The sequence below is a fragment of the Mytilus edulis genome, chromosome 1 (genome assembly GCF_963676685.1).
Source record: "Mytilus edulis chromosome 1, xbMytEdul2.2, whole genome shotgun sequence".
Classification (NCBI taxonomy): Eukaryota; Metazoa; Mollusca; class Bivalvia; order Mytilida; family Mytilidae; genus Mytilus; species Mytilus edulis.
This window is the reverse complement of record NC_092344.1, coordinates 10,426,730-10,454,534: the sequence shown is the minus strand read 5'-3', so window position 1 is coordinate 10,454,534 and position 27,805 is coordinate 10,426,730. Positions and strand designations below refer to the sequence as shown.

The following is a 27,805-nucleotide window of genomic DNA, read 5'->3' as shown; positions in this document are numbered from 1 at the left end:
AAGCAGACCAAGTCCTCAATCTCTTTCCGTCGTTTAGATTTTGATATTTGTCTCTTGTCTTATTTTTGGTACAATAATTTTTTTTAAGAAGAAGAAAATTAATAAAATATATATGGGGTGTCGATGACGGTGGTTTGCGAATTTGTCATGTTATGGACTTTCCTTTTCTGTTCGGCGTGTTCAATGTCAAAAAAATGAATGTAGATAATTGAAATTTGAATCTTATAATTTAATATTATTGTTAAATTAATAACTGAAATATTAAATTCAGGTCACAACTAATATGATAAAACAGAAAAACAAAATTTTTTGGGTGTTCGGCGGTGTGCGGTTGTGATTGGTGATGGAAAGATCTACCATCTGATTAATATTAGTTCATGCATTTTGTAACTTTTATGAAAGTTTAGTTATTTTAATGTTATGTTGTATATTTAAGTTGTTTTGTTGTTTGTTTTTATGTTCTGTGGTATATTTTGAGTGTTCTGTGGTATTCTGTGGTGTTCTGTTGTAAAAAGACGCTTTGGTTTCGGAAGGCTATTATTTTTTGCTTGTCACTGTCTGAGAACCCTATGAAACTTTCAACAAACCTGTGACTATCAAACTGATATATTTGTCCTACATGTACATGTATTATAGAACAAACAGACAGACATTGTTAATAGTGGGGATACCCCACGTGAACCTCATTTTATGTACTTCACTGTTTGTTTCCTATCTTGATATTGTCCTGAAGATGCCACTTTGAGTGGGGAAACATGTCAAGCACTACTCTATAAAATAATTTCCAGGATATTGTCTTCCTGTTATAAATATATTTTATATAAAAATATTACCTTAGTATTGTCTATTTAAACTACACAAGAAATATATACATGTAATTTGGATTTATGAGGTTTAAAGACAAATTGACTTGACTTTTTAATAATTAATCTTATCATGCTTATATGAATAATGTCCAAATTTTATTTTTGTTTTGCAATTTTTTTAACAAGTTTCCAGCTAGGTTGCACTTCTGTAAATATAGAAAACACAAGTTCCCAAAGGAACTCCCTTTGCAACTAAAACTGTGACACCTTTACTATGAAGTTTTAAAAAAAATATATATTTAAGAACGGAAGGTTGATATGCAAAATTATTGTATTCTAAGGTCAAAACATAAGGCTGTGACTGTGAGGCATATTTTCAACATTTATATGCCCCAAACTTCTAAGAGTTTAAACTTATGCTTAAATTCTATACTACCCTACCTTCACTTTGGGCCTTCTTCAGAATTCAATTATCACTGATACCATCTGTTTTCATACTGGTAACATGCCCAAGTTATGTCTGTCATGTCTGTGTGAGAATGAAACATAGAGATCACATCTGGGAACCAGTACATAAACAAAATATCTATGAATTTAATATATCTCCCTAAAAGAGGTGTGGCTTGTGAAACATCTGTACATGTATTTACAAATTTCAACCTTCAGAGCCTTTCCATCTATAGTCAATACAATAATAATGACGCACAAAATCTAGGTGGAGTTCAGATATTTTCCTGAGTTTATATATACATGATATATGACTCATAAAAAACTTAGGGGATACTGAGACTTTTCAATTTTGAAAATTGTTCTTCTCTTTACTCATCATATTGACCTTCTTTAGTTTGAACAGGTTTTTTTTCTGTTATTTTTTTTTCTCTCTGGAATGTATGCGTATCACTAGTGTAATTTATAAATTAAGTAATAACTACTCCTTGTCCAGTGCTGCATATTTCATGCAGTTTTAAGACCACTTTTTTAAAGTTCTTAATTTGACTTACCGGAGATTAAATCAAAGACTTAGAATCCTTGATAGCTTGCTGTTCGGGGTTCTAGTAAGCCAAAGCTCTGTGTTAAAAGTCCTTATTTTGGCCTATAATTGTTTTCTTTTTACACAATGTGACTTGGATGGAGAGTAGTATCATAGGCACTCATATCACAAGACAGGTGCTTGCTATCGTAAACAACTTGACAGAAAAATGTTTCATTACTGTTACATATCTAACTTTTAGACATCTGATTTAACACTGTAATAGTCTAAACTTCTAATTTTAAATTATGCAATTTATTTAATAGGGAAATTGATCTAGAAAGCAAATTTATAGTGTCTATGAATGGAGGGAAAACAACAATCACCAATCCTAAGGCAAGTATTTTATTTCATTTAGTTCTATAAGATGATGATGAGGAGGAGGAGGGATCGACGACGACAGATGTTTGTTGAGCATCCATTAGCCAATTAAATGCATAGTTGAGAAGCAGCGAATACCAATAAAAAAATCTTTGATTTGACCAGGACATGGACAAACTCACCACCTTCTGCATTAAAGGCACACATGCTATCACATGATCACAGAGGTAGTCTTGTATAAAAGAACTGAGGACATTTATTTTAGTCAGAGCAGTAGGAACACAATCACAATTGTAGAAAATTATATGCACTTGATATTTTACAATTAATGTTTTATGGTAAGGCAACTGCACTGAAGTATTCTTGACTATTAAAAAACCTCTTTATCAATCTCAGCTAAAAGGCATTTTGGAAAGAGCTGCAAATTTTTTTATGCATATCATTTGATAGCCTTGTGAAATTCAATGGAAATAAAAACATTGTTTTCCTTATTTATATCAATTATTAACTTTGAGTTTATCTCTTTGCATTGGTTTCAATGATTGATTGTGCTTTCACAAAAATTTGCTGTTTTGTGGGTTGCTTACTCAAATCAAAATAAGAATTTTTGATAATGACAGAAAAAAGTAAATTAAGTACATGTATAAGTAATTTTTTTACATTGCAGATTCCTGAAAGGAATGCTGAAGGAGGACATGGTAAAGATGCCATGAGGATAAAGGATTTCACTTATGACTTTTCATTTTGGTCTGTGGATAAAAATGAGCCTAAATATTGTTCTCAAAAACAGGTTTGTTTCAATAGATACTTGCATGCTGGAAATGTATCACTGAACTGTAAATACCCATGATGATTGAAGTGTACTGAGTCTCTAATTTGGTGTATTTATTTTTTATGAAGATGGTTTATATTCTATTAATCAAATGGGTAGTACTTTGAATATAAAAAGGAAGATGTGGTATGATTGCCAATGAGACAACTCTCTACAGAAATTAAACAACTTTAAAACTTGTTTTGAGTAGGAAATTCATTTTTTTATCATATGAAGATTAAAAAAAACAAATCTTCTGTGATTTATCAATATATTCATGATGATGTACTTCCAAGTATTGTTTTTTTCCACAGAAAAAGGTCTCCCATTTTAACAGTAAAACACTGTTAATTTTTGGCATTTCCTGAAATCATGAAAACTTCTGAACTTACAGTTCTGTGATGTTTATAAAATATTTTTAACTTATTACAAAAAACATTACAGTGATATCTTCATTATTTAATGTTTTAATTTTGATGACTTATAATTATAGAATAACTAATCGAAGAATTCAAATAGAGAAAAATATTCAACAAGTGATCGAACAACACATTAATTCATGAAAGCACAGCGCATGAGTTAATTATCCGTGTTGTTTTCGGTCACTAGTTGAATATTTTTCGATATTTGAATTCTTTGAGTAGTTATTCTTTTTATTACATTGAACAGGCTATTATTTGAACTTGGAATTATTTTTAATTATGGAATTTGCATAATTTCTTGTGTTTAAATTTTTCTGATAAATTCCATGTTTATTTGGTATTATAATCTTTTGAGCGGTTAATAACACTTTCCATACAATGTATTTTGGTTAGATAGTGTTGTGCGCGGCACAGTACATTCTATTGAAAATATACTATTTTCTTTGTAATAGAAAGTGTTGTGCGCAGCACAGAACATTTTAGTACAGAATAAACATGGAATTTATTAAAAAAAATCAATAATAAGAAATCAAGCAAATTCCATCATTAAAAATAACTCCAAGTTCAAATAATAGCCTGTTATTGGCAAATGGCTTTTTTTGATGAAATTAAAGTAGAAAATGTAAGGAACTATATCTTTTTCTACGCATTCACAATTTGTTTTGATCCGAAGTTATCAACATCTTGACAACACCTATTGTTGTATGACGTCAGAGGAGTGAAATAACCACGTTTATTTCACATGTGAAATTATCGGGTTTTTTTTCACTGGGAAATCAATGTAATTCATTGCAACCAATGTAATAAGTTCAATTATATATGTCTGTAGATAATTAATATATATATAACAGTAGAAGATTATCTGTAGTGATAAGAAATATTTTTGAAGATCTCACAGACCTACCTAGATGGAGTTAACTGAAAATGCTACTTTTGTGATTTACAATTGTTGATATCTTCTTATCTTCAGTGTGTAAGGTAGCAGATTTGTCTCTTGTAAACTCTATAAAATGTTATGTTTCAGGTTTTCCAGAGTTTAGGGTCAGATGTGGTGACTTCAGCGTATGATGGTTACAATGCGTGTGTGTTTGCCTATGGACAGACAGGGTCAGGAAAGAGTTATACTATGATGGGCAGCCAGGTATGTGTATTCATTATGATTTTTATTTTTATAACCTGCCTTCAACAGTCTCTCTGTTCATCCATTATATGTATCAAGTAAAAGTTTTGGTTTGAGGTACAGAGTGTGGCCATAAGTATTCGTCACATCATGAGAAAAACAAAAACAACTGAAGATGAAATAAACAATTAATCTTTAGACAATTTTCCATATTTCATCACCTTATTTATAAAACCTCAAACTATAAATGCCTTCAAAATATTTTTTTTTTTTTAAATTATGCAAAATATATACCTTAAAAAATGTATGCGACAAATACATTTGGTAATTACTGTAGTTAACTACAAATTTTTAATCACATCACCTAGAAACTTAGTACACATGTTCATTGTTTTATGAACGGTTTTAAATATATACCAAATTAGGGTTTTGATCCTTATTTCATGATTCACTCAACACGAAAATATATCAGCAAGGAATTGTATACTATATAAATCCTTAGTAATTGGTTAAATTTTTTGCAAAAAGTAGTTTATCATAAAGTTGATGTCATATCAATTTGAAAGTTATTGCAAATACTCATTATGGTGTGATCTAGAGTTTTAGGACAATGTGTACATTTAATCTTTTAAACTTTGTCAGGCTTCTGTAACTAAAATAATAAAGAAACCATATGAATTATATTACTTTAAAACTACATGTATATGATGTACTCCGGTAAATTAAATCTATGATTTGCATTGCTTGAAAACTTAATATAATCATTGTCAAGTTATGTCATTACCAAGATCAGTCATATTTGGTATGAAGTTCTACCATTGCATGTTTAGTTGGAATTCTAAGAATGATTTTTTTTTCATATTTTTTCATTTTATTTTGCATTTAATTAAGTTTTATGTTTTGATCTGACCATATAATTTATATATAACTATTATCAAAACCATATTAAAATAAGTACAGGCACACAACAATTGGATATAGAATTATGTTTAAGAATACCACATAATTGTCTCAAATATTTTTTTTTCAGGATGACCAAGGACTGATACCAAGAATTTGTCAGGTATAGTAAGCCCTAAATCTAAAAAAATAATTTAAGATCAGTAAATAAAAGTACATATGTAGAAAGGATGCGTCCAATAGATAATTAGTACAAACAAAAAACTTTTTTTACCAGACAAAATATAGGAATGTTCTTATAATCATGATGATGCAATATTCCTCAAAAAAAGATTTTTCAATGTTTGCAACTTCATGTACTAGAATACATTTATCATGGAAATAATATACAAATAATTTTATTGGTGTAAATTCCTATACAGAAATGATACCAGCCGACATTTACAAAATACAAATACAAAAATAAACAAACAAACAAACAAAAACAAAAAAAAACAAACCAAACATATTTTCTCAATGATAAGAGATACATATTTTATATTTACATTACGTGGAAGTGTTATTCATACAATATTATTAAATCAAGCTATTACAATCAGCTTTAATGCTATAAAAGCTTAACAACATTATGTGTGCTTTAAATGAATGTTCAAATCATACATATCGCTTATTCCAGCTATACATTATAAAGATCTTGACAACAAATATTTTATTGTACAATGTATTATGAAAAGAAATAAAATCAAGCTATAATAATCAGACTTGTATGGATTTTTCACTCATTATGATTTGAATCATTTTTGTAGGAGCTGTTTTGTAGAATGAGAGAAGACGATACAAACTATAGGATAGAAGTCAGGTAAGATAACTTATTTGTTGAAGTTTTAAAAATGTTAAATTGGCTAAATCACATTGAAAGATACTGTGGATTCTTTTTTATTCAAACTTTGTGGGTTACTTGTGTATTTGTGAACAACGAATTAAATTGTTCAACAAGTTACAAATTCTGTACATGCTTGAATTGAGACTTTGGCAAAACAAAGAAATCAAATATCCACGTAAATTTAAATTTTCCTCCATCCACGAAAATTAATGAATCCACAGTAACACATACAATCTAGAGAAGTTAGAGGATTGTTTAAATCGAGACCTCCTTCAAGTGGCATGGTTTGAGAGGAGATTTTATGCAAATTAGTGAAAGTAATCATGTAGTTTCATTTCGTCAAATAAAAAGGTAAAAGGTTAAAGTAATGTGAAAGGTTTATTTACTTTATATTTCAGCTATATGGAAATATACAACGAAAAGGTTCGTGACTTGTTGAAGCAATCCTCAAATTCCAAGACAGTGCATAACCTACGAGTCAGAGAACATCCGAAAGATGGACCTTATGTCCAAGGTAAATACATATATAAATACACTAATGTTTTAATGATGTTAAATTTATGTGAAACGATATAAAAACATTAAAAAAAAGTTTTAAAAATATATGTTTAAAAGTATTTTCTCCCTTTTGAAATAAATATTGACTATTAAATGATATTATTTACAACTCTTTTTCTAAAAAGGATCAACACAAACTTACAATAGGATGAGAAAAAAACAGTTTATTGCAATTTTGTTTAAATTGTCTGTGTGAATTAATTCCTTGTTTACCATTTTGAATTATTTATTTGAGACTTGATATTTCTTGTGACAAAAGTCTTGTCTCTTGTAAATTTGAGTAGACAAAGGTAATATTTATATGTTCAATTCTTATCGAAGAGAGGTAAAAGCTACCAAAGAGACATTCATACTGTTTAGTAATTTTCAACCTGCAATAAATATCAGAATCTCTTTGTTTTAGATCTGTCAAAACACATAGTAAATAATTATGAGGATGTAGAGGAACTAATGCATAGAGGTAATTCTGTCAGGTATGTTGTTTGTCTCACTTTATTATAAAATCGGATAGAATTGTTTTAAACATAAAATAATGGCGTATGGATATGCAGTTAATAAGAAAAAAGGAGAAGTGTTGTAGCAACCCAAAGACGTGAAAAAAACAATAGAAATTTAGAGGTCAACAATAATATAAAAAAGATGTGGTATGATTGCCAATGAGACAACTATCCACAAAAGACCAAAATGACGCAAACATTAACTATAGGTCACCGTACGGCCTTCAACAATGAGCAAAGCCCATACTGCATAGTCAACTATAAAAGGCCCCGATAAGACAATGTAAAACAATTCAAACGAGAAAACTACTTGCCTTATTTATGTAAAAAAATGAACGAAAAACAAATATAACAAGACTATTGTATACAAAATTTGAAGCTTTGAATTACCCTTTGTCTGGACAGGTAGTAAATAGATTTTACAGTAGACTTTTTCTTTAAACATCTGCTAGCAACAACAAATTACCAAAAGGATAAAAACATTTAAAGATCTTGAATAGATTACGGTAATTTATAATTTGATATAGACCAATACTGTGGATTATATTAATTCATACCTGGTTTGACCCCTGCAGACTGTTTCCATTAAAAAAAACCTTTCATCATGTAATTTTATTTCTTTCATGTTTTTATTGGCCTGCCTTCTGATTTAAACCATGTTTATATTTTGACAGAGTAACTGCTACAACAAAGATGAATGACGTCAGTAGTAGGTCACATGCCATATTCACTTTGGTCTTTACACAGGTTTGTTCTATATTTAGATTTGACATTCGTAAAGATAATCTTATCTCTGTAAATTGTATTGTGAACTCATTATTATTTTAAAGTTTATTAATCTTAGTGGAGTTATTAATAGGGTTGCCATAATTGGAATACTGTAGGATGTTCTAGATGCATAAAAAATGCTCTCATGAAACATCAAATTGTACAAGTTGAAAACAATTTTGAAGCATTGAGTTGTTTTCTATTACAAACACTACAGTTTAATACTCTTTAAATAGCAATCTTAAGAAAGGGTAGTAGTGAAGATAAATTGTTATAAGATACATTTTAAAATGGAAACAAAAAAAACCTAATGATTATGATCTCCAATATTTTCAATACTTGCTATTTCCATTCATATGAAGCAAATTATATTGGATACACAGAATAAAAAAAGAGCATCTTTTTTTTTAGAAAGATCATGTTTTGCATTGAAAATAAATTGAGCAATGTTTGATTTTCTGATATTTTTATGTCCAATTTATGGGAAATATGTTTTCTGGTCTGTGTGTCAGTCTGTTCGTTTATTCGTCTGTCCGTCCATCCGTCCGTCCATCTGTCCCACTTCAGGTTAAAGTTTTTTGGTCGAGGTAGTTTTTGATGAAGTCCAATCAACTTAAAACTTAGTACACATGATCTTTCTAAATTTAATGCCAAATTAGAGATTTCCCCCCATTTTCACGGTCCACTGAACATAGAAAATGATAGTGTGGATGGGGCATCCGTGTACTGAGGACACGTTCTTGTTCGTGCAATTTTTTATTCCGTGTTTTATGTCATGTATGTTAAAAACGAGGGTCGGTTGAAAACAAAACTTTACGACAAAAGAGATGATTTCAGCTTTCCAATTGTGAACTTTCCATTTCTAAGTAGCAACATTCCAGCAGCACCTGCATACGGGGTATATATCTCCCAATTGATACGATATTCCCGTGCTTGCATTTCCTATCATGATTTTCTTGATAGAGGTTTGCTGCTCACAAGGAAGCTATTAAACCAAGAATTCCAAATGGTGAAGTTGAAATCATCCCTTCGTAAATTTTACGGACGCCAATCACAAGTTGGTTGACCGTTATGGAATAACCGTTTCACAAATGATATCGGATATGTTCCTTACGTCGTAACTACAATCCCCTTCCCTTTCATGAATATGACCTACCGAATTAGACTATTTACCGGATTTGTAATCACATAAGCAACACGACGGGTGCCACATGTGGAGCAGGATCTGCTTACCCTTCCGGAGCACCTGAGATCACCCCTAGTTTTTGGTGGGGTTCGTGTTGTTTATTCTTTAGTTTTCTATGTTGTGTCGTGTGTACTATTGTTTTTCTGTTTGTCTTTTTTATTTTTAGCCATGGCGTTGTCAGTTTGTTTTAGATTTATGAGTTTGACTGTCCCTTTGGTATCTTTCGTCCCTCTTTTAAAATTGTTATTCTTGTTTGTTTACTTTAGGCCAAATTCATAGATGATTTACCATGTGAAACAACAAGTAAACTGCATTTAGTAGATTTAGCTGGCAGGTGAGTTGTTAAAAAATGTATTAATATAAAATCATTTTAACCTTAAAATATCATGTGCTAAATTATATAGAGGATATTATGATGTTTACCAAATTTTTCATTTACTTAAGCTTTTAAGGGGGCTCGCGGGTATAAATCATTTTTTTTTTAATATAAGATTTCGCTATATTTTTCTATAAATGAACTTTATCATATACTTAATGGAAAAATGAAATAAGAACATGGGGTCACCGTTCATTTAAGCTCACACTCTGCCTCCGAAGAAGTATACACATTTGTGAATGTCCTTTTTTTCTGTTGAACTAATAGGAGAAATAGAGGTAATATCGAAATAAAAAAGAACTAAATTACAGAAATCACTTAAATTTTACAATTATATAGTTTATGTACAGCTTATTTGAAAACAATAATAAAAAATATAGGTCACTAATGAGTTAAAAAAGATAATTCAATTTTAATACCAAAAAATGGCATTTTTGCACCAAAGGGAGATAATTTGGAGTTTTTACAATGATATTAACATTTTAAAATCAATTTTTTGGTGTTTTTTTTGTACCATATTATAAAGCAATAACTAATAGTGTAATAACTAAAATTTGTAATGAAAAAACAAATGTTTAAATTTTTGCTGAAATTTTTGTACCCGCGAGCCTCCTTAATGGTTTCAAAGCCAAACTTATTGTAATCCAGAAGTATTCACTGTATACTGTTCACATACTGAATTTACATGAAACATTTGCGACTGGACAATTATTTCCCCACACTACGTCAATTGATCAATGGCATCTTAAAAACCTTAAAGGAAGAAGGTAGTCATATACTTATTCAGTAGTATATTTTCAGTCGTATAAACACTATACGACTGAAAATATAATATTGTATAATAATTAAAACTAGAAACTAGAATTGACAAAACATACAGTATACACAGAATACAAAACTATAGGTGTTTTGGAAGTAAAAGAATATATGTTTTAATAAACTTGATTTTTTTTAAAAATTTCCATTTATAGTGAGAATGCAGATGCATCTGGAGCCACAGGTCAAAGGTTGAAAGAGGGCGGAAACATAAACAAATCACTGGTTACCTTGGGAACAGTCATTTCACTACTTGGTATGTAATTTAAAAATCTGTTGTTATCTTTTCATTATAACCAAAATATTTGAGTTAGTTTTTCAGATGTAAAAGTCAGCTTTCTAATGAAACTGTAGAACTTACTGTATGGCTAGATATATAGAAGCAAATGGGCAGGTCATTTCCTGATTTGTTGACTGAATAAATTTTGCATCAGAGTTTTTTCTCAAGCACAATTATGTAGGGATGTACATCCATCAAATGCAGTCTTCATGATTTAAATTTCAAACCTCTTGACATCAAAAAGTTTAATTTAACTTCAATGATATTACTCATATTGAAATTAAAATGGATTGAACTGATTGCAATGTATGAGCAATCATGTCAGATAACTCTGATGAGCAAATGATATTTAAAATAATGAAATCTTAAATTAGCATAATAATATAGCTGACAGTGATTTGTTTCCAGGAATCCTCTTTGTCTTGCTGTTTATGGAAAAGGTGATGATTTATAAATCAAACAGCTTTTATATCTATCTTTTCAATGCTGTAAAAAATGCTTTCACTCATCCACAAAACCTTTTGACAAACTTTTTGTTTTATTTATTTCATGAAAAATAATGAAATGGTAGAGCTTTTCAACAGGTAATTAATATTAAATAATTTTATAAAAGTAGTTATTAATCAAAAGATCTCTTTTAAAATCAACATTTGTCTATGTATTTCCAAGCTGATATATAAATATATGATATATGAATATAGATGAAAATTCGTGCAAATGTATAATCTGTAAAAAAAAATGTGCAGATCAGTAATTTTGAAATAACATATAACTTCTTACTAATATTTAATTTTGTTATAACTAATTGCAAACTGTTTCATAGATGTTATAAATTGGTTGTTACTTTTCTTTTGTAGCTAAGAATTGTAGTTTGAAGGAAGGAAAACAAGTGTTTATTCCCTACAGAGATTCTAAGATTACCTGGTTACTGAAGGATAGTATTGGTGGTAATGCCAGGACCATTATGATAGCTAGTAAGTACCTAGTTACTGAAGGATAGTATTGGTGGTAATGCCAGGACCATTATGATAGCTAGTAAGTACCTAGTTACTGAAGGATAGTATTGGTGGTAATGCCAGGACCATTATGATAGCTAGTAAGTACCTAGTTACTGAAGGATAGTATTGGTGGTAATGCCAGGACCATTATGATAGCTAGTAAGTACCTGGTTACTGAAGGATAGTATTGGTGGTAATGCCAGAACCATTATGATAGCTAGTAAGTACCTAGTTACTGAAGGATAGTATTGGTGGTAATGCCAGGACCATTATGATAGCTAGTAAGTACCTGGTTACTGAAGGATAGTATTGGTGGTAATGCCAGGACCATTATGATAGCTAGTAAGTACCTAGTTACTGAAGGATAGTATTGGTGGTAATGCCAGGACCATTATGATAGCTAGTAAGTACCTAGTTACTGAAGGATAGTATTGGTGGTAATGCCAGAACCATTATGATAGCTAGTAAGTACCTAGTTACTGAAGGATAGTATTGGTGGTAATGCCAGTACCATTATGATAGCTAGTAAGTACCTGGTTACTAAAGGATAGTATTGGTGGTAATGCCAGTACCATTATGATAGCTAGTAAGTACCTGGTTACTGAAGGATAGTATTGGTGGTAATGCCAGAACCATTATGATAGCTAGTAAGTACCTAGTTACTGAAGAATAGTATTGGTGGTAATGCCAGAACCATTATGATAGCTAGTAAGTACCTAGTTACTGAAGGATAGTATTGGTGGTAATGCCAGTACCATTATGATAGCTAGTAAGTACCTGGTTACTGAAGGATAGTATTGGTGGTAATGCCAGAACCATTATGATAGCTAGTAAGTACCTAGTTACTGAAGGATAGTATTGGTGGTAATGCCAGTACCATTATGATAGCTAGTAAGTACCTGGTTACTGAAGGATAGTATTGGTGGTAATGCCAGAACCATTATGATAGCTAGTAAGTACCTGGTTACTGAAGGATAGTATTGGTGGTAATGCCAGAACCATTATGATAGCTAGTAAGTACCTAGTTACTGAAGGATAGTATTGGTGGTAATGTCAGGACCATTATGATAGCCAGTAAGTACCTGGTTACTAAAGGATAGTATTGGTGGTAATGCCAGGACCATTATGATAGCTAGTAAGTACCTAGTTACTGAAGGATAGTATTGGTGGTAATGCCAGTACCATTATGATAGCTAGTAAGTACCTGGTTACTAAAGGATAGTATTGGTGGTAATGCCAGTACCATTATGATAGCTAGTAAGGACCTGGTTACTGAAGGATAGTATTGGTGGTAATGCCAGTACCATTATGATAGCTAGTAAGTACCTGGTTACTGAAGGATAGTATTGGTGGTAATGCCAGAACCATTATGATAGCTAGTAAGTACCTAGTTACTGAAGGATAGTATTGGTGGTAATGCCAGTACCATTATGATAGCTAGTAAGTACCTAGTTACTGAAGGATAGTATTGGTGGTAATGCCAGAACCATTATGATAGCTAGTAAGTACCTAGTTACTGAAGGATAGTATTGGTGGTAATGCCAGTACCATTATGATAGCTAGTAAGTACCTAGTTACTGAAGGATAGTATTGGTGGTAATGCCAGGACCATTATGATAGCTAGTAAGTACCTAGTTACTGAAGGATAGTATTGGTGGTAATGCCAGGACCATTATGATAGCTAGTAAGTACCTGGTTACTGAAGGATAGTATTGGTGGTAATGCCAGAACCATTATGATAGCTAGTAAGTACCTAGTTACTGAAGGATAGTATTGGTGGTAATGCCAGGACCATTATGATAGCTAGTAAGTACCTGGTTACTGAAGGATAGTATTGGTGGTAATGCCAGGACCATTATGATAGCTAGTAAGTACCTAGTTACTGAAGGATAGTATTGGTGGTAATGCCAGGACCATTATGATAGCTAGTAAGTACCTAGTTACTGAAGGATAGTATTGGTGGTAATGCCAGGACCATTATGATAGCTAGTAAGTACCTAGTTACTGAAGGATAGTATTGGTGGTAATGCCAGTACCATTATGATAGCTAGTAAGTACCTGGTTACTGAAGGATAGTATTGGTGGTAATGCCAGGACCATTATGATAGCTAGTAAGTACCTAGTTACTGAAGGATAGTATTGGTGGTAATGCCAGGACCATTATGATAGCTAGTAAGTACCTGGTTACTGAAGGATAGTATTGGTGGTAATGCCAGGACCATTATGATAGCTAGTAAGTACCTAGTTACTGAAGGATAGTATTGGTGGTAATGCCAGGACCATTATGATAGCTAGTAAGTACCTAGTTACTGAAGGATAGTATTGGTGGTAATGCCAGAACCATTATGATAGCTAGTAAGTACCTAGTTACTGAAGGATAGTATTGGTGGTAATGCCAGTACCATTATGATAGCTAGTAAGTACCTGGTTACTAAAGGATAGTATTGGTGGTAATGCCAGTACCATTATGATAGCTAGTAAGTACCTGGTTACTGAAGGATAGTATTGGTGGTAATGCCAGAACCATTATGATAGCTAGTAAGTACCTAGTTACTGAAGAATAGTATTGGTGGTAATGCCAGTACCATTATGATAGCTAGTAAGTACCTAGTTACTGAAGGATAGTATTGGTGGTAATGCCAGAACCATTATGATAGCTAGTAAGTACCTGGTTACTGAAGGATAGTATTGGTGGTAATGCCAGTACCATTATGATAGCTAGTAAGGACCTGGTTACTGAAGGATAGTATTGGTGGTAATGCCAGTACCATTATGATAGCTAGTAAGTACCTGGTTACTGAAGGATAGTATTGGTGGTAATGCCAGAACCATTATGATAGCTAGTAAGTACCTGGTTACTGAAGGATAGTATTGGTGGTAATGCCAGTACCATTATGATAGCTAGTAAGTACCTAGTTACTGAAGGATAGTATTGGTGGTAATGCCAGTACCATTATGATAGCTAGTAAGTACCTGGTTACTGAAGGATAGTATTGGTGGTAATGCCAGTACCATTATGATAGCTAGTAAGGACCTGGTTACTGAAGGATAGTATTGGTGGTAATGCCAGTACCATTATGATAGCTAGTAAGGACCTGGTTACTGAAGGATAGTATTGGTGGTAATGCCAGTACCATTATGATAGCTAGTAAGTACCTGGTTACTGAAGGATAGTATTGGTGGTAATGCCAGTACCATTATGATAGCTAGTAAGTACCTGGTTACTGAAGGATAGTATTGGTGGTAATGCCAGTACCATTATGATAGCTAGTAAGGACCTGGTTACTGAAGGATAGTATTGGTGGTAATGCCAGAACCATTATGATAGCTAGTAAGTACCTAGTTACTGAAGGATAGTATTGGTGGTAATGCCAGGACCATTATGATAGCTAGTAAGTACCTAGTTACTGAAGGATAGTATTGGTGGTAATGCCAGGACCATTATGATAGCCAGTAAGTACCTAGTTACTGAAGGATAGTATTGGTGGTAATGCCAGGACCATTATGATAGCTAGTAAGTACCTAGTGATAGCTAGTAAGTACCTGGTTACTGAAGAATAGTATTGGTGGTAATGCCAGGACCATTATGATAGCTAGTAAGTACCTAGTTACTGAAGGATAGTATTGGTGGTAATGCCAGGACCATTATGATAGCCAGTAAGTACCTAGTTACTGAAGGATAGTATTGGTGGTAATGCCAGGACCATTATGATAGCTAGTAAGTACCTAGTGATAGCTAGTAAGTACCTGGTTACTGAAGAATAGTATTGGTGGTAATGCCAGGACCATTATGATAGCCAGTAAGTACCTAGTTACTGAAGGATAGTATTGGTGGTAATGCCAGAACCATTATGATAGCTAGTAAGTACCTAGTTACTGAAGGATAGTATTGGTGGTAATGCCAGGACCATTATGATAGCTAGTAAGTACCTAGTTACTGAAGGATAGTATTGGTGGTAATGCCAGGACCATTATGATAGCTAGTAAGTACCTAGTTACTGAAGGATAGTATTGGTGGTAATGCCAGGACCATTATGATAGCCAGTAAGTACCTAGTTACTGAAGGATAGTATTGGTGGTAATGCCAGGACCATTATGATAGCTAGTAAGTACCTAGTGATAGCTAGTAAGTACCTGGTTACTGAAGAATAGTATTGGTGGTAATGCCAGGACCATTATGATAGCTAGTAAGTACCTAGTTACTGAAGGATAGTATTGGTGGTAATGCCAGGACCATTATGATAGCTAGTAAGTACCTGGTTACTGAAGGATAGTATTGGTGGTAATGCCAGGACCATTATGATAGCTAGTAAGTACCTAGTGATAGCTAGTAAGTACCTAGTTACTGAAGGATAGTATTGGTGGTAATGCCAGGACCATTATGATAGCTAGTAAGTATCTGGTTACTGAAGGATAGTATTGGTGGTAATGCCAGAACCATTATGATAGCTAGTAAGTACCTAGTTACTGAAGGATAGTATTGGTGGTAATGCCAGAACCATTATGATAGCTAGTAAGTACCTAGTTACTGAAGGATAGTATTGGTGGTAATGCCAGGACCATTATGATAGCTAGTAAGTACCTAGTTACTGAAGGATAGTATTGGTGGTAATGCCAGGACCATTATGATAGCTAGTAAGTACCTAGTTACTGAAGGATAGTATTGGTGGTAATGCCAGGACCATTATGATAGCCAGTAAGTACCTAGTTACTGAAGGATAGTATTGGTGGTAATGCCAGGACCATTATGATAGCTAGTAAGTACCTAGTGATAGCTAGTAAGTACCTGGTTACTGAAGAATAGTATTGGTGGTAATGCCAGGACCATTATGATAGCTAGTAAGTACCTAGTTACTGAAGGATAGTATTGGTGGTAATGCCAGGACCATTATGATAGCTAGTAAGTACCTGGTTACTGAAGGATAGTATTGGTGGTAATGCCAGGACCATTATGATAGCTAGTAAGTACCTAGTGATAGCTAGTAAGTACCTAGTTACTGAAGGATAGTATTGGTGGTAATGCCAGGACCATTATGATAGCTAGTAAGTATCTGGTTACTGAAGGATAGTATTGGTGGTAATGCCAGAACCATTATGATAGCTAGTAAGTACCTAGTTACTGAAGGATAGTATTGGTGGTAATGCCAGGACCATTATGATAGCTAGTAAGTACCTAGTGATAGCTAGTAAGTACCTGGTTACTGAAGAATAGTATTGGTGGTAATGCCAGGACCATTATGATAGCTAGTAAGTACCTAGTTACTGAAGGATAGTATTGGTGGTAATGCCAGGACCATTATGATAGCCAGTAAGTACCTAGTTACTGAAGGATAGTATTGGTGGTAATGCCAGGACCATTATGATAGCTAGTAAGTACCTAGTGATAGCTAGTAAGTACCTGGTTACTGAAGAATAGTATTGGTGGTAATGCCAGGACCATTATGATAGCCAGTAAGTACCTAGTTACTGAAGGATAGTATTGGTGGTAATGCCAGAACCATTATGATAGCTAGTAAGTACCTAGTTACTGAAGGATAGTATTGGTGGTAATGCCAGGACCATTATGATAGCTAGTAAGTACCTAGTTACTGAAGGATAGTATTGGTGGTAATGCCAGGACCATTATGATAGCTAGTAAGTACCTAGTTACTGAAGGATAGTATTGGTGGTAATGCCAGGACTATTATGATAGCCAGTAAGTACCTAGTTACTGAAGGATAGTATTGGTGGTAATGCCAGGACCATTATGATAGCTAGTAAGTACCTAGTGATAGCTAGTAAGTACCTGGTTACTGAAGAATAGTATTGGTGGTAATGCCAGGACCATTATGATAGCTAGTAAGTACCTAGTTACTGAAGGATAGTATTGGTGGTAATGCCAGGACCATTATGATAGCTAGTAAGTACCTGGTTACTGAAGGATAGTATTGGTGGTAATGCCAGGACCATTATGATAGCTAGTAAGTACCTAGTGATAGCTAGTAAGTACCTAGTTACTGAAGGATAGTATTGGTGGTAATGCCAGGACCATTATGATAGCTAGTAAGTATCTGGTTACTGAAGGATAGTATTGGTGGTAATGCCAGAACCATTATGATAGCTAGTAAGTACCTAGTTACTGAAGGATAGTATTGGTGGTAATGCCAGAACCATTATGATAGCTAGTAAGTACCTAGTTACTGAAGGATAGTATTGGTGGTAATGCCAGGACCATTATGATAGCTAGTAAGTACCTAGTTACTGAAGGATAGTATTGGTGGTAATGCCAGGACCATTATGATAGCTAGTAAGTACCTAGTTACTGAAGGATAGTATTGGTGGTAATGCCAGGACCATTATGATAGCCAGTAAGTACCTAGTTACTGAAGGATAGTATTGGTGGTAATGCCAGGACCATTATGATAGCTAGTAAGTACCTAGTGATAGCTAGTAAGTACCTGGTTACTGAAGAATAGTATTGGTGGTAATGCCAGGACCATTATGATAGCTAGTAAGTACCTAGTTACTGAAGGATAGTATTGGTGGTAATGCCAGGACCATTATGATAGCTAGTAAGTACCTGGTTACTGAAGGATAGTATTGGTGGTAATGCCAGGACCATTATGATAGCTAGTAAGTACCTAGTGATAGCTAGTAAGTACCTAGTTACTGAAGGATAGTATTGGTGGTAATGCCAGGACCATTATGATAGCTAGTAAGTATCTGGTTACTGAAGGATAGTATTGGTGGTAATGCCAGAACCATTATGATAGCTAGTAAGTACCTAGTTACTGAAGGATAGTATTGGTGGTAATGCCAGAACCATTATGATAGCTAGTAAGTACCTAGTTACTGAAGGATAGTATTGGTGGTAATGCCAGTACCATTATGATAGCTAGTAAGGACTGTTTTACTCTCAAGTCATTAGTGTGTGGGAAGGAGGATAGGGCACGTCTACCTCATTTTGTTAATTAAGTTAACTATTTCTGGAGTGATCTTTCTCTTTATACGTGAACCACAAATTTAAATGTTAATGAAGAAAAACAAATCTATAGGGTATTATGCAAATTTTGGCAACAAGACTAAATCAAATATCTGTGAAAATTCAATTTAACTCCCAAACAAGAAAATTGGTACCCACCCAAAATAAATGATTCTTCAGTATGTAATTTTCAGTATGTCTTTATAGTTTAGAAATAAACTAAAAAAAGGACATTGAGTATACAACACAACATTTTTAACTTTATAAGGCAAGACTTATAAGGAAACAACAATTGATCTTAAAAAAATAATGATATTCTCTCATTCCAAGCTCTAAATTTTCGACAGAAATAGCCAAATAAAGTAAATGGAATTAAAGAGGTTCACTACTCAGTTTCAAAATAACAAGGATTTCAAATTACTGTTATAAATAGGTGGAAACTAAGTGGAGAAAATAAAACAGCTGAAAAAAATATGGGTCAGTGTCCTTGTTTTTGAGATAAAGGCCATTGAAAATTTTCTCTAGACTTTTCATTCATTTAACATTGGCCACTATCTTTTGTTTAAAAACAATGAAAAATAACAAGGATTTTATAAGACCTTTAAAAATGGCTTGTTAAAATATATGGAATGAAAATATGTAGAGAAAAAAGGGGGTTAACGGGCAAAAAATTTAAAGGCACTTCGATGAATAAAACCACAGGATTCAGATAATCTGACAAATTGTCATAATACTGAGTAACAAACCTCCTTCACTTGAAGAAATACATATAAAGGCTTTAAAAATCTGGATTTAAAAAAGACACTTTAAAGAGGTAAAAATCTAATAATGGTTAAAGCTAATGTGGTTAATGTCATTGTAATGTACATGTAAGTATAAATTGTATAATGGAAAATGGATATAAAAAAAACATATAATGCAATGAGATGTCATAATCACAAATAAATTAGTGAGATTTGATTTATAAATATGAAATCCTATTTTGCAGCTATTTCTCCGGCAGATGTTAATTATGGTGAAACACTAAGAACCCTGAGATATGCCAACAGAGCAAAGAATATCATCAACAGACCGACGGTCAATGAGGTATTGATTTTTTCTTTAAACTGGTCTTATTATAGAAACAAGTACCGTAGTGTAATAATTTAAATTGTTGTGAGGTAAAAAAATAAGTTATATACATTGAAATGGATAATAATTTGAAATTTTGATGTCCTCACCAAACATCAAGTGTTTGAGTTTTGCATATCTTTTTTTATGAGGTCCTTTGATGACGCATTTATGTAAGATAAGTTAAACTGTTTATACTCAGAATTGAAAAAGTGTTTCTTCATTCTTTGTATTTTTTTAGGATCCAAATGTGAAGTTAATCCGAGACTTAAGAGCTGAGATATCAAGATTGAAAGCCTTACTTGGTGGAAGTTTGGTAAGTTGTTTCTCATGTGTTAACCAAACTAGAATGTAAAGTACATGGATGCCCCATGCGCATTATCATTTTCTATGTTCATTGGACCGTGAAAATGGGGTAAAAACTCTAATTTGGCATTAAAATTAGAAAGATCATATCATTAGGAAAATGTATACTACGTTTCAAGTTGATTGGACTTCTACTTTAACAAAAACTACCTTGACCAAAAACTTTAACCAAAACTTTATCCTGAAGCGGGACAAACAGACGACAAGATGAACGAACAAACAGAAGAATGGATGCACAGACCAGAAAACATAATGCCCATAAATGGGGCATAATAAATGGGGCATAATGAATGATTTTGTTTTTCAAATAAATATTTTTATTCTTAAAAGTTTACCAATTGAAAATGGACAAACTGTAAATTTGTTAATCAATTAAAAGTGGGTACCTTAACACAGGTTTATTGCATTTGATTTTCCTGGTTGATTTAAGAATAAAATTGAAAAAATTTCTTACATGTACGGTTGAATATCAAAATGTATGTTACAACAAGCATTACTGATAAAAACTTGTTTAAAAATGTGCTTTTAAGCAATCTATGACTTTTAAAATTGATACCCAACAGTTTTGACAAATTATGCATTACTTTTACTAGCTCTAAAATATTTCTCACATTTAATTTTCAGGATAATATTGTGACACCTAAAGTTCAGGAAAAACTTCATGAGAATGAAGCAAGGGTAAGTTATAACTTTTAAAAACAAGATTTAAAAATAATTATTCACCATCTTCTTTTTCAGGTAATTCATTCTAAAAGTATATTGTCTATTCTGTAAGAATATATATATAATTAGTTTAAGATTGTAAAATGGCAACTGAATCGAACACACAGAATGTATATGCTAGAATAGGAAATGGTAAATGTGTGAGCTTAATCATGTATATGGAAATAAATATAAACTTACTGCTTGAGTAAAAAATGGTCATCAAAATTATATAATTCCTATTGTCATTGTAAACAGGATTAGGATTTAATTCAATTAAAAAAAAAAAATACAAAATTATGTAAATATTATAATGCATTAAATATTTATATTTTTTGCATTATTTACTTTATGAAAGATAAAACCATTTTTAAAAACTGTTCAGAATATAGACAGGCATTATAACTTATTTAAATTTAATTAGTCAGCTGACAGAGAACTCAGTGTGTCATTGAGTAGTCATATCATAAAACTTAACAGTGTCATTTTCTTAAAAGACCAGAGGTTAATTGGCAGTGTGTTTATTACCTATGCTATTTGTTTTGCAATCATGTCAGAGGTGTTCCTATCAATAGGAAGCTTATACAAATAAAAAGGAGTTAGCTGTTCAATTGCAAAACATGCAAATTTTGGACAATGATATTGTAAGTTTGTGTGCATGAAAGCTTTAAAAAGTTAAGCACATTAGAGAAATTGTCAAAAATGGTGGCAATACATTTTTAAGTTGACAGATCAAAACACTGTACATACTCATGAGCAAAAGTCCTGTATGATTTTTTGGATACACATGGTATTTTCATGAAAAGCTGACAAATGTATTGTAAGAGGAACTTTCTCACTGACTTAACTTGAAATGTAAATGTATTTTTTTCACTTCAGGTTAAAGTTCTTACAGAAGAATGGGCTGGCAAATGGAATGAGACAGGAACTATTTTAAAGGTAACCTTGGTGTACTGTATTTTTATTTCTTGTTGCAAGTCTTTTCAATTTTCAGGGACCCTGTACCCTTTATGTAAGTTTATCAAATAGTTTCTGTATTACAGTTTCTTTTATTTTCATAATTTACAACTATCTTCTTTTGTACAATCATGTTTAATTTTTCTATAAAGGCTTCATATACTAGAGAGTTATGACATTGAAAGGAAAAATTGAAAATTGATGTCTTGTGAATTTTCAATGTAACTTTCTGTGAATTAGAGCCATGTCAAAAAAAATAAAAGTAACAATTACTCACATTGGATTGTTAATACCAATTTTAAAGTATTTAAAAGCATTGACTGTGCTTTAATTTTTAATGAATAGTTGAATATGCTATTTAAATTGGACAACATGTTTTATTCTACAGTAGAAAGTTTTATTATTGTGTTTGATGTCATACTACTTTATTGAATCAGTATTAATAACATAATGAATTTAATTGCTTTATTTAGAATGATATGTTCGCTGTACGTAAGGAAGGTCTTGGTGTTGTGCTAGATTTCCAGCTTCCACATCTGATTGGTATAGACGACGATATTTGTAGCACTGGTATTATGTTATACCACATTAAGGTTTGTATACAAAAATACTGTTGACAATTCACAATGTTTAATTTTTTCTGAATATTTTTCTGACACATTTATTATTTTCTCCAGTGATTTAGTCTCATTGGGTCATTTGTTATGGTATTCAACTGTCATGCAAGTTCATAAATAATTCAGAAATAAATTTAATATTTTTTTGATAAAAAAAATGCAATTAGAGCCCCCCCCCCCTCCCTTAGATGCACCTCACTATGATTAAAACATGCATTATCAATGATTGTTAATGATTAACAGTAAAATATGTATGCATGCAATGAATTGTGAATTCTCAGTAAAAATAACGGTTATAGAAATATATTGTCATGTTTCAGGAAGGGAAGACTACAGTAGGCAGACCAGATGCTGATGTTACTCCTGATATAGGTATGTATAGACTATCCAGTATGTGCTCATTGATAACATAAAATGTTTATTCTAATGCAACATCATTGTAACATGCATTTTGATTGGATAACGTCATCAATTTTCATGGCATCGATTCACAATTGATGCTATGAATGAAAAATACATGCAAGTGCAGACGACATTTGGCAGATTTTAAATGTATTATTTAACATTGTTTCTGTCAGTTTCCTTAAAATGGAGATAACAATATTGTATTTTAAGCTCCAACAGCATCAATTGTTGATTTGATGATCGCAAATACCTGTTTACTGGCTCTGCTAACACGTTGCCAGTAAACTTAATTGGCGACAATCAAATGGGTCAGGATCCCTAATAGACCTTGAGATGAGGAACTCAGATGACGTAATTAAAAAAAAATATTAGTCCGCCATACAATTGTGGATGCTGTTATTTTAAAAATGGACATAACTGAACAATAAGAACTGTTTTATAGAGCTGATGTGATGAGAAAAGAAATATGTAGATTTGACCTGAAATAAATTATTAGAAAGGACAATTTTTTTATTGAATTTTATGATCAGACTTTTGGGATTATTTCATGAGGAGAGTGACATTTTTCACCATCTTCTGGGGTCCAGCAATTTGCTGAAAAAGTAATCTCAGTTGCCACCCCGAAAATTTAACCAGACATGTATAAATGTATCAGCTTCGAAATGAGCCATCATACATGTTCAAGTAAACGATATGGACTGAGCAACGGAGGAAAACGTTACCAATACCGCCTATGGAGAACTAATTGTAAATGATGACCCAATTCACCAATTGATGCCGTCGGAGCTTAAAGTACAATACAGTTATTTCCTAATTGTTTCTAAGCACGATAGCATTAGAATTACTTGAAATTACAAAGTTCAAAAAGTCAAACACATCAAACTTTTGGAGCATTAAAATAGGTGACTAAATATGTAAAATTATCTACTATAGTTGTTTTTTGGAAAGACTTGTATTTTTGTATTGCCACACTGAAAGATAAATATTTCAGATATGACATAACCTTCTTTTCATAGTACTAGCTGGTATTGAAATAGAAAAAGATCACTGTGTGATAGAATATATCAATGGAGAAGTTATTCTCTATCCTGGTACTGCAGCCCTGTGTGTTGTCAATGGAGTGACACAAACTAGTGCAACAACATTATCACAAGGTATTGTTAAATAGATTGAATCGGAATAAGTATGAGCATCTTGCCTTTCAATCATATTTTGTTTTGTTTGCATCTTGAGTGTCCATGTTATAATATTTTTTTCTCTATTATTATTAGAACAGGATTTATCATGGTGGCCTTCCCCCACAAACATGGTGTACAATAATGCAAATAACCAAAGTACATGTAGATTGCAACATGCAGATTAATGCCTCGTTCATACAGACATTTAATTTGAATTGAATTGGAATCAAATGCGAATCGAATTCGCTAATCGCGTTCACACACTCTTCTTTTTTAATTCAAATTGATTCGAATTGGCTAATTCATTATCCAATTCGAAATTAGGAATATGTTTTTGTTAATACGAACTAAAAGTTAAGTTAGTTTGGACAGTAAAGCAAATTTGACGTGCATTGTAATTCGAATTAGAATTGACGTTTGGACGTAAAATGTTTCGAATGCGTTTTCAACTGATTCGAATTAATAGTTAATGCGAATCAAATTTGAATTACGTGTGAACTCAGCATTAGACAGTAAACAGATGTCTGTAAATTATGGCAAGCTCTAAATTACCCCATTGAATTAATAAAGCAAAAACCAATAAAGATCCACAATCAACACTAGATTCTCAAAATAATAAAAAAAAAAAAAGGATACAAAAGATATGACATAAGACATTCACTAATGAAGTTCTTTGGACATGCACATCAATATTTTAGTTTCATAAAAAAAATCATCTGATTTGATTATGTAAAGTATATTTTGTAAAAGTTTAATAAAGTTCTTTGGACACATACATCGATTTTTTAGTTTTATAAAAAAATCATCTGATTTGATTATATAAAATATATTTTATAAAAGTTTAATGTTAATTTTTAAATTGTCTTTCTTATTCAGGGGCAGTAATATTACTAGGAAGAACAAATATGTTCAGGTTTAACAACCCAGCAGAGGCTGCTAAAATGAAGAAAGATCTTAACAATGTATGTAATACTATTATATCTTATACTTTATAATTCTTGTAACTTGTTTTTAAAACATTTTGACATGAATTTAAAATCTTTCTGATTAAAATTTAAATATTTAATTATTTTATAGTCTATAAATTGTGTTTTCATTTGACTGCTTTTAGATGTACATTATTAAAAATTTAAGTATATTTATAATATGCATATCACTTGTAAAAAATAAAAAATAAATGTTTTGGAAAATCCTTTAAATCAAAGCTAGAATTTTAATGACAATATAAAGGGGAGATAACTTGTTCTTTTTCAGTGTGGTTTAAGCATGTCCCGGTCATCACTACTGAGCTATTCTATGACAGATCTATATACAGATAGCTTATCTAATTCAGGATACTGGTATGTGTCATTTCTAACATATTTTAACTGATTATTATGAAATAGCTTCTCTGTGGTATTAATTGTTCAATATTGTTCCTACATTAGTTAAATTATCAGTCTTTATGTTTTGAAGTTTTTAATAAATATGTTGTGTCCTTTATTGGCAACAGCTATTAATTTTGGTAATATGAAACACATGTAGTTTTTCATAATGACAGGACATCACATACCATATGTGCTTTTTATGCAATACTTCCAGAAAATTCAGAACATTAGTTTTTTTTGCATAATAGAAATGGAAGCTGTTCTAAGAATGTCTCAAAGAATCAACCTACAGATATTTTGACCTTTTCATTGCTATTTACTTATTTCCTTATTTTCCCCCTTTTATTTAGGTGGGATGACAATGAAAACAAGTTAGAAGAAGAGAGTATAGTAGATAATAACAGGTAAATTGTTAAGTTCTTTAACTGTTTTTTCTAACATTTTATAAAGGACTGTCGAATCAATTACTACATATTGAAAAACATTAAGGTTAACTTTAATTGCTATTATAATAAAATTATATTTGTTTTCTATAATTTATCTGATGAGTATACATTTTAATTTTTTTGATGCTTGGTTGTTCCACTTAAAAGTAAAAATAATGACTAATTTTATTTGAGTTCAAAATTGACTTATTTTTATATCAATATTATTGTATTTTTATGCTGTCATTTGCTTCACTTTTACAAAATTTCAATTGCTTATGAAAAAATCATAAATTCTAAATTCCTTCTCTTGTATATCTGCAAGATTGAAATGTGCAATACCTTCCAATTTCTGAGAACTAAACATGAATTAAATGAGTTTTTTAGAATATTTTTGACTTATAAATATAATTAACATGTATTCCTAGAAATAAGTTAGATGATTTAGAACAGATGTACATAGATTCTGAGAGAGAAAGGGAGGTAATTATAGTACAGTTAGAGGTGGAACTGGAAGAAAAGAGGAAGCAGCTAGATAAAATTGAACAAGATTTTGAACAGGTGAGTCCTCAATGTATTCCTTATTAGATCATATGACACTTATGGATCTCCAATTGTTGATTTTTGTTTAATTGGAAATTTCTATGCTGCTGTCATTACAGAAAATTCAAATCCCTCAATTTGGAAATAAATCTTAAAATATCTTCTTATCTCCTTTAAATTTGTACCAGATATGTATTTTTTTCCTGTCTATAAAGAAATAACATCAACAATGCACACTGAATAACCCTTGGAGCGTGTTATTTAAAAGTGTGCACCACATTTTTATGCCTCACCTATGATAGTAAGAGGACATTATGTTTTCTGGTCTGTGGGTCTGATCGTCCGTTCGTCCGTCTGTTCCTCTTCAGGTTAAAGATTTTGGTCAAGGTAGTTTTTGATGAAGGTCAAGTCCAATCAACTTGAAAATTAGTACACATGTTCCCTATGATAGGATCTTTCTAATTTTAATGCCAAATTAGAGTTTTTATCCCATTTTCATGTTCCACTGAACATAGAAATTGATAGTGTGTATGGGGCATCAATGTAATGGGGAAACATTCTTGTTCTGTCTATGGTGCACACTGAATAACCCATGTAGCTGATTATATTATAGTGTGCACCAAATTTTAAGGTTGTTTCCAATAGACAGAAAACATATTACAGTCATTCTCTTTTAAATTCCATTTTTGATAAGTAAATCATATAAAAACATTGATGAAGTCGGGGTCACATGACAAAATTGAGCTGATAAAAACTTTCAGCCAATCAGAAGACGCGATACATCCAAAATAAATTAATTTAAAGAAGTAAGCAAATAGTTCATAAAACAGTCTTACTTTTCTCTATTATTATTTTCAGTTAAGACAACAGATAGATGAACAGCCGAGTAATAGTCACAGGGAAAAGGTAAGTTTGGCTCTTAAACAATATATATTTTGAATACTGCGGATTCAATTACTTGTGTGTGTACCAATATTTGAGGGTTTAGGAAAAAAACATTTTCACTCAACAAATATTTGTTAAAATGCTCCATATATTTATTATATCCGTGGAAGTTTACCAGATGGAAGGTATAATTGAATTGCTAATGTATTATTTAGAAAGCAAACATTATATAAAGAATTTCATACATACGTATAATAAGCAAAACTCAATCAAAAGACAATGGTTGACATTTTTTTCTCTCAATATTACAGTTTTTATTTGAGAAGGTTTGTCGGGGTTGCTGCTTGAGCCTGTAAAAAACTGGGACAGATAAATATGTACTTTAAATTGTAGATGTTCCAAATTGATGAAGAACTAAGAGATCTTGAGACAAGAGAGAAAGATATAGATGAGGAAACAAGATTGGCAAAAGAACAACTTCAAATGGTAAGAGTTTTTTTAGATTCTAAAAAAGTTA

At 31.9% G+C, this 27,805-nt stretch overlaps 1 protein-coding gene across 1 annotated transcript in view; it reads left to right on the top strand.

The window, feature by feature from the left end:
• LOC139523655 (kinesin-like protein KIF16B) overlaps nucleotides 1-27,805 on the top strand; it is a 42,454-nt gene that overhangs the window by 2,528 nt on the left and 12,121 nt on the right. Inside the window, exons 2-25 of the mRNA XM_071317840.1 lie at nucleotides 2,103-2,172; nucleotides 2,825-2,947; nucleotides 4,415-4,531; nucleotides 5,541-5,573; nucleotides 6,217-6,269; nucleotides 6,692-6,807; nucleotides 7,255-7,324; nucleotides 8,023-8,095; nucleotides 9,569-9,636; nucleotides 10,650-10,750; nucleotides 11,632-11,748; nucleotides 19,722-19,819; nucleotides 20,085-20,159; nucleotides 20,834-20,887; nucleotides 21,791-21,850; nucleotides 22,342-22,461; nucleotides 22,806-22,857; nucleotides 23,907-24,044; nucleotides 24,945-25,030; nucleotides 25,323-25,408; nucleotides 25,786-25,839; nucleotides 26,289-26,421; nucleotides 27,262-27,309; nucleotides 27,682-27,774. Of these exons, the coding sequence (XP_071173941.1) occupies nucleotides 2,103-2,172; nucleotides 2,825-2,947; nucleotides 4,415-4,531; nucleotides 5,541-5,573; nucleotides 6,217-6,269; nucleotides 6,692-6,807; nucleotides 7,255-7,324; nucleotides 8,023-8,095; nucleotides 9,569-9,636; nucleotides 10,650-10,750; nucleotides 11,632-11,748; nucleotides 19,722-19,819; nucleotides 20,085-20,159; nucleotides 20,834-20,887; nucleotides 21,791-21,850; nucleotides 22,342-22,461; nucleotides 22,806-22,857; nucleotides 23,907-24,044; nucleotides 24,945-25,030; nucleotides 25,323-25,408; nucleotides 25,786-25,839; nucleotides 26,289-26,421; nucleotides 27,262-27,309; nucleotides 27,682-27,774 (2,038 nt within the window). The remainder of the gene's footprint in view (nucleotides 1-2,102; nucleotides 2,173-2,824; nucleotides 2,948-4,414; nucleotides 4,532-5,540; nucleotides 5,574-6,216; nucleotides 6,270-6,691; nucleotides 6,808-7,254; nucleotides 7,325-8,022; nucleotides 8,096-9,568; nucleotides 9,637-10,649; nucleotides 10,751-11,631; nucleotides 11,749-19,721; nucleotides 19,820-20,084; nucleotides 20,160-20,833; nucleotides 20,888-21,790; nucleotides 21,851-22,341; nucleotides 22,462-22,805; nucleotides 22,858-23,906; nucleotides 24,045-24,944; nucleotides 25,031-25,322; nucleotides 25,409-25,785; nucleotides 25,840-26,288; nucleotides 26,422-27,261; nucleotides 27,310-27,681; nucleotides 27,775-27,805) is intronic.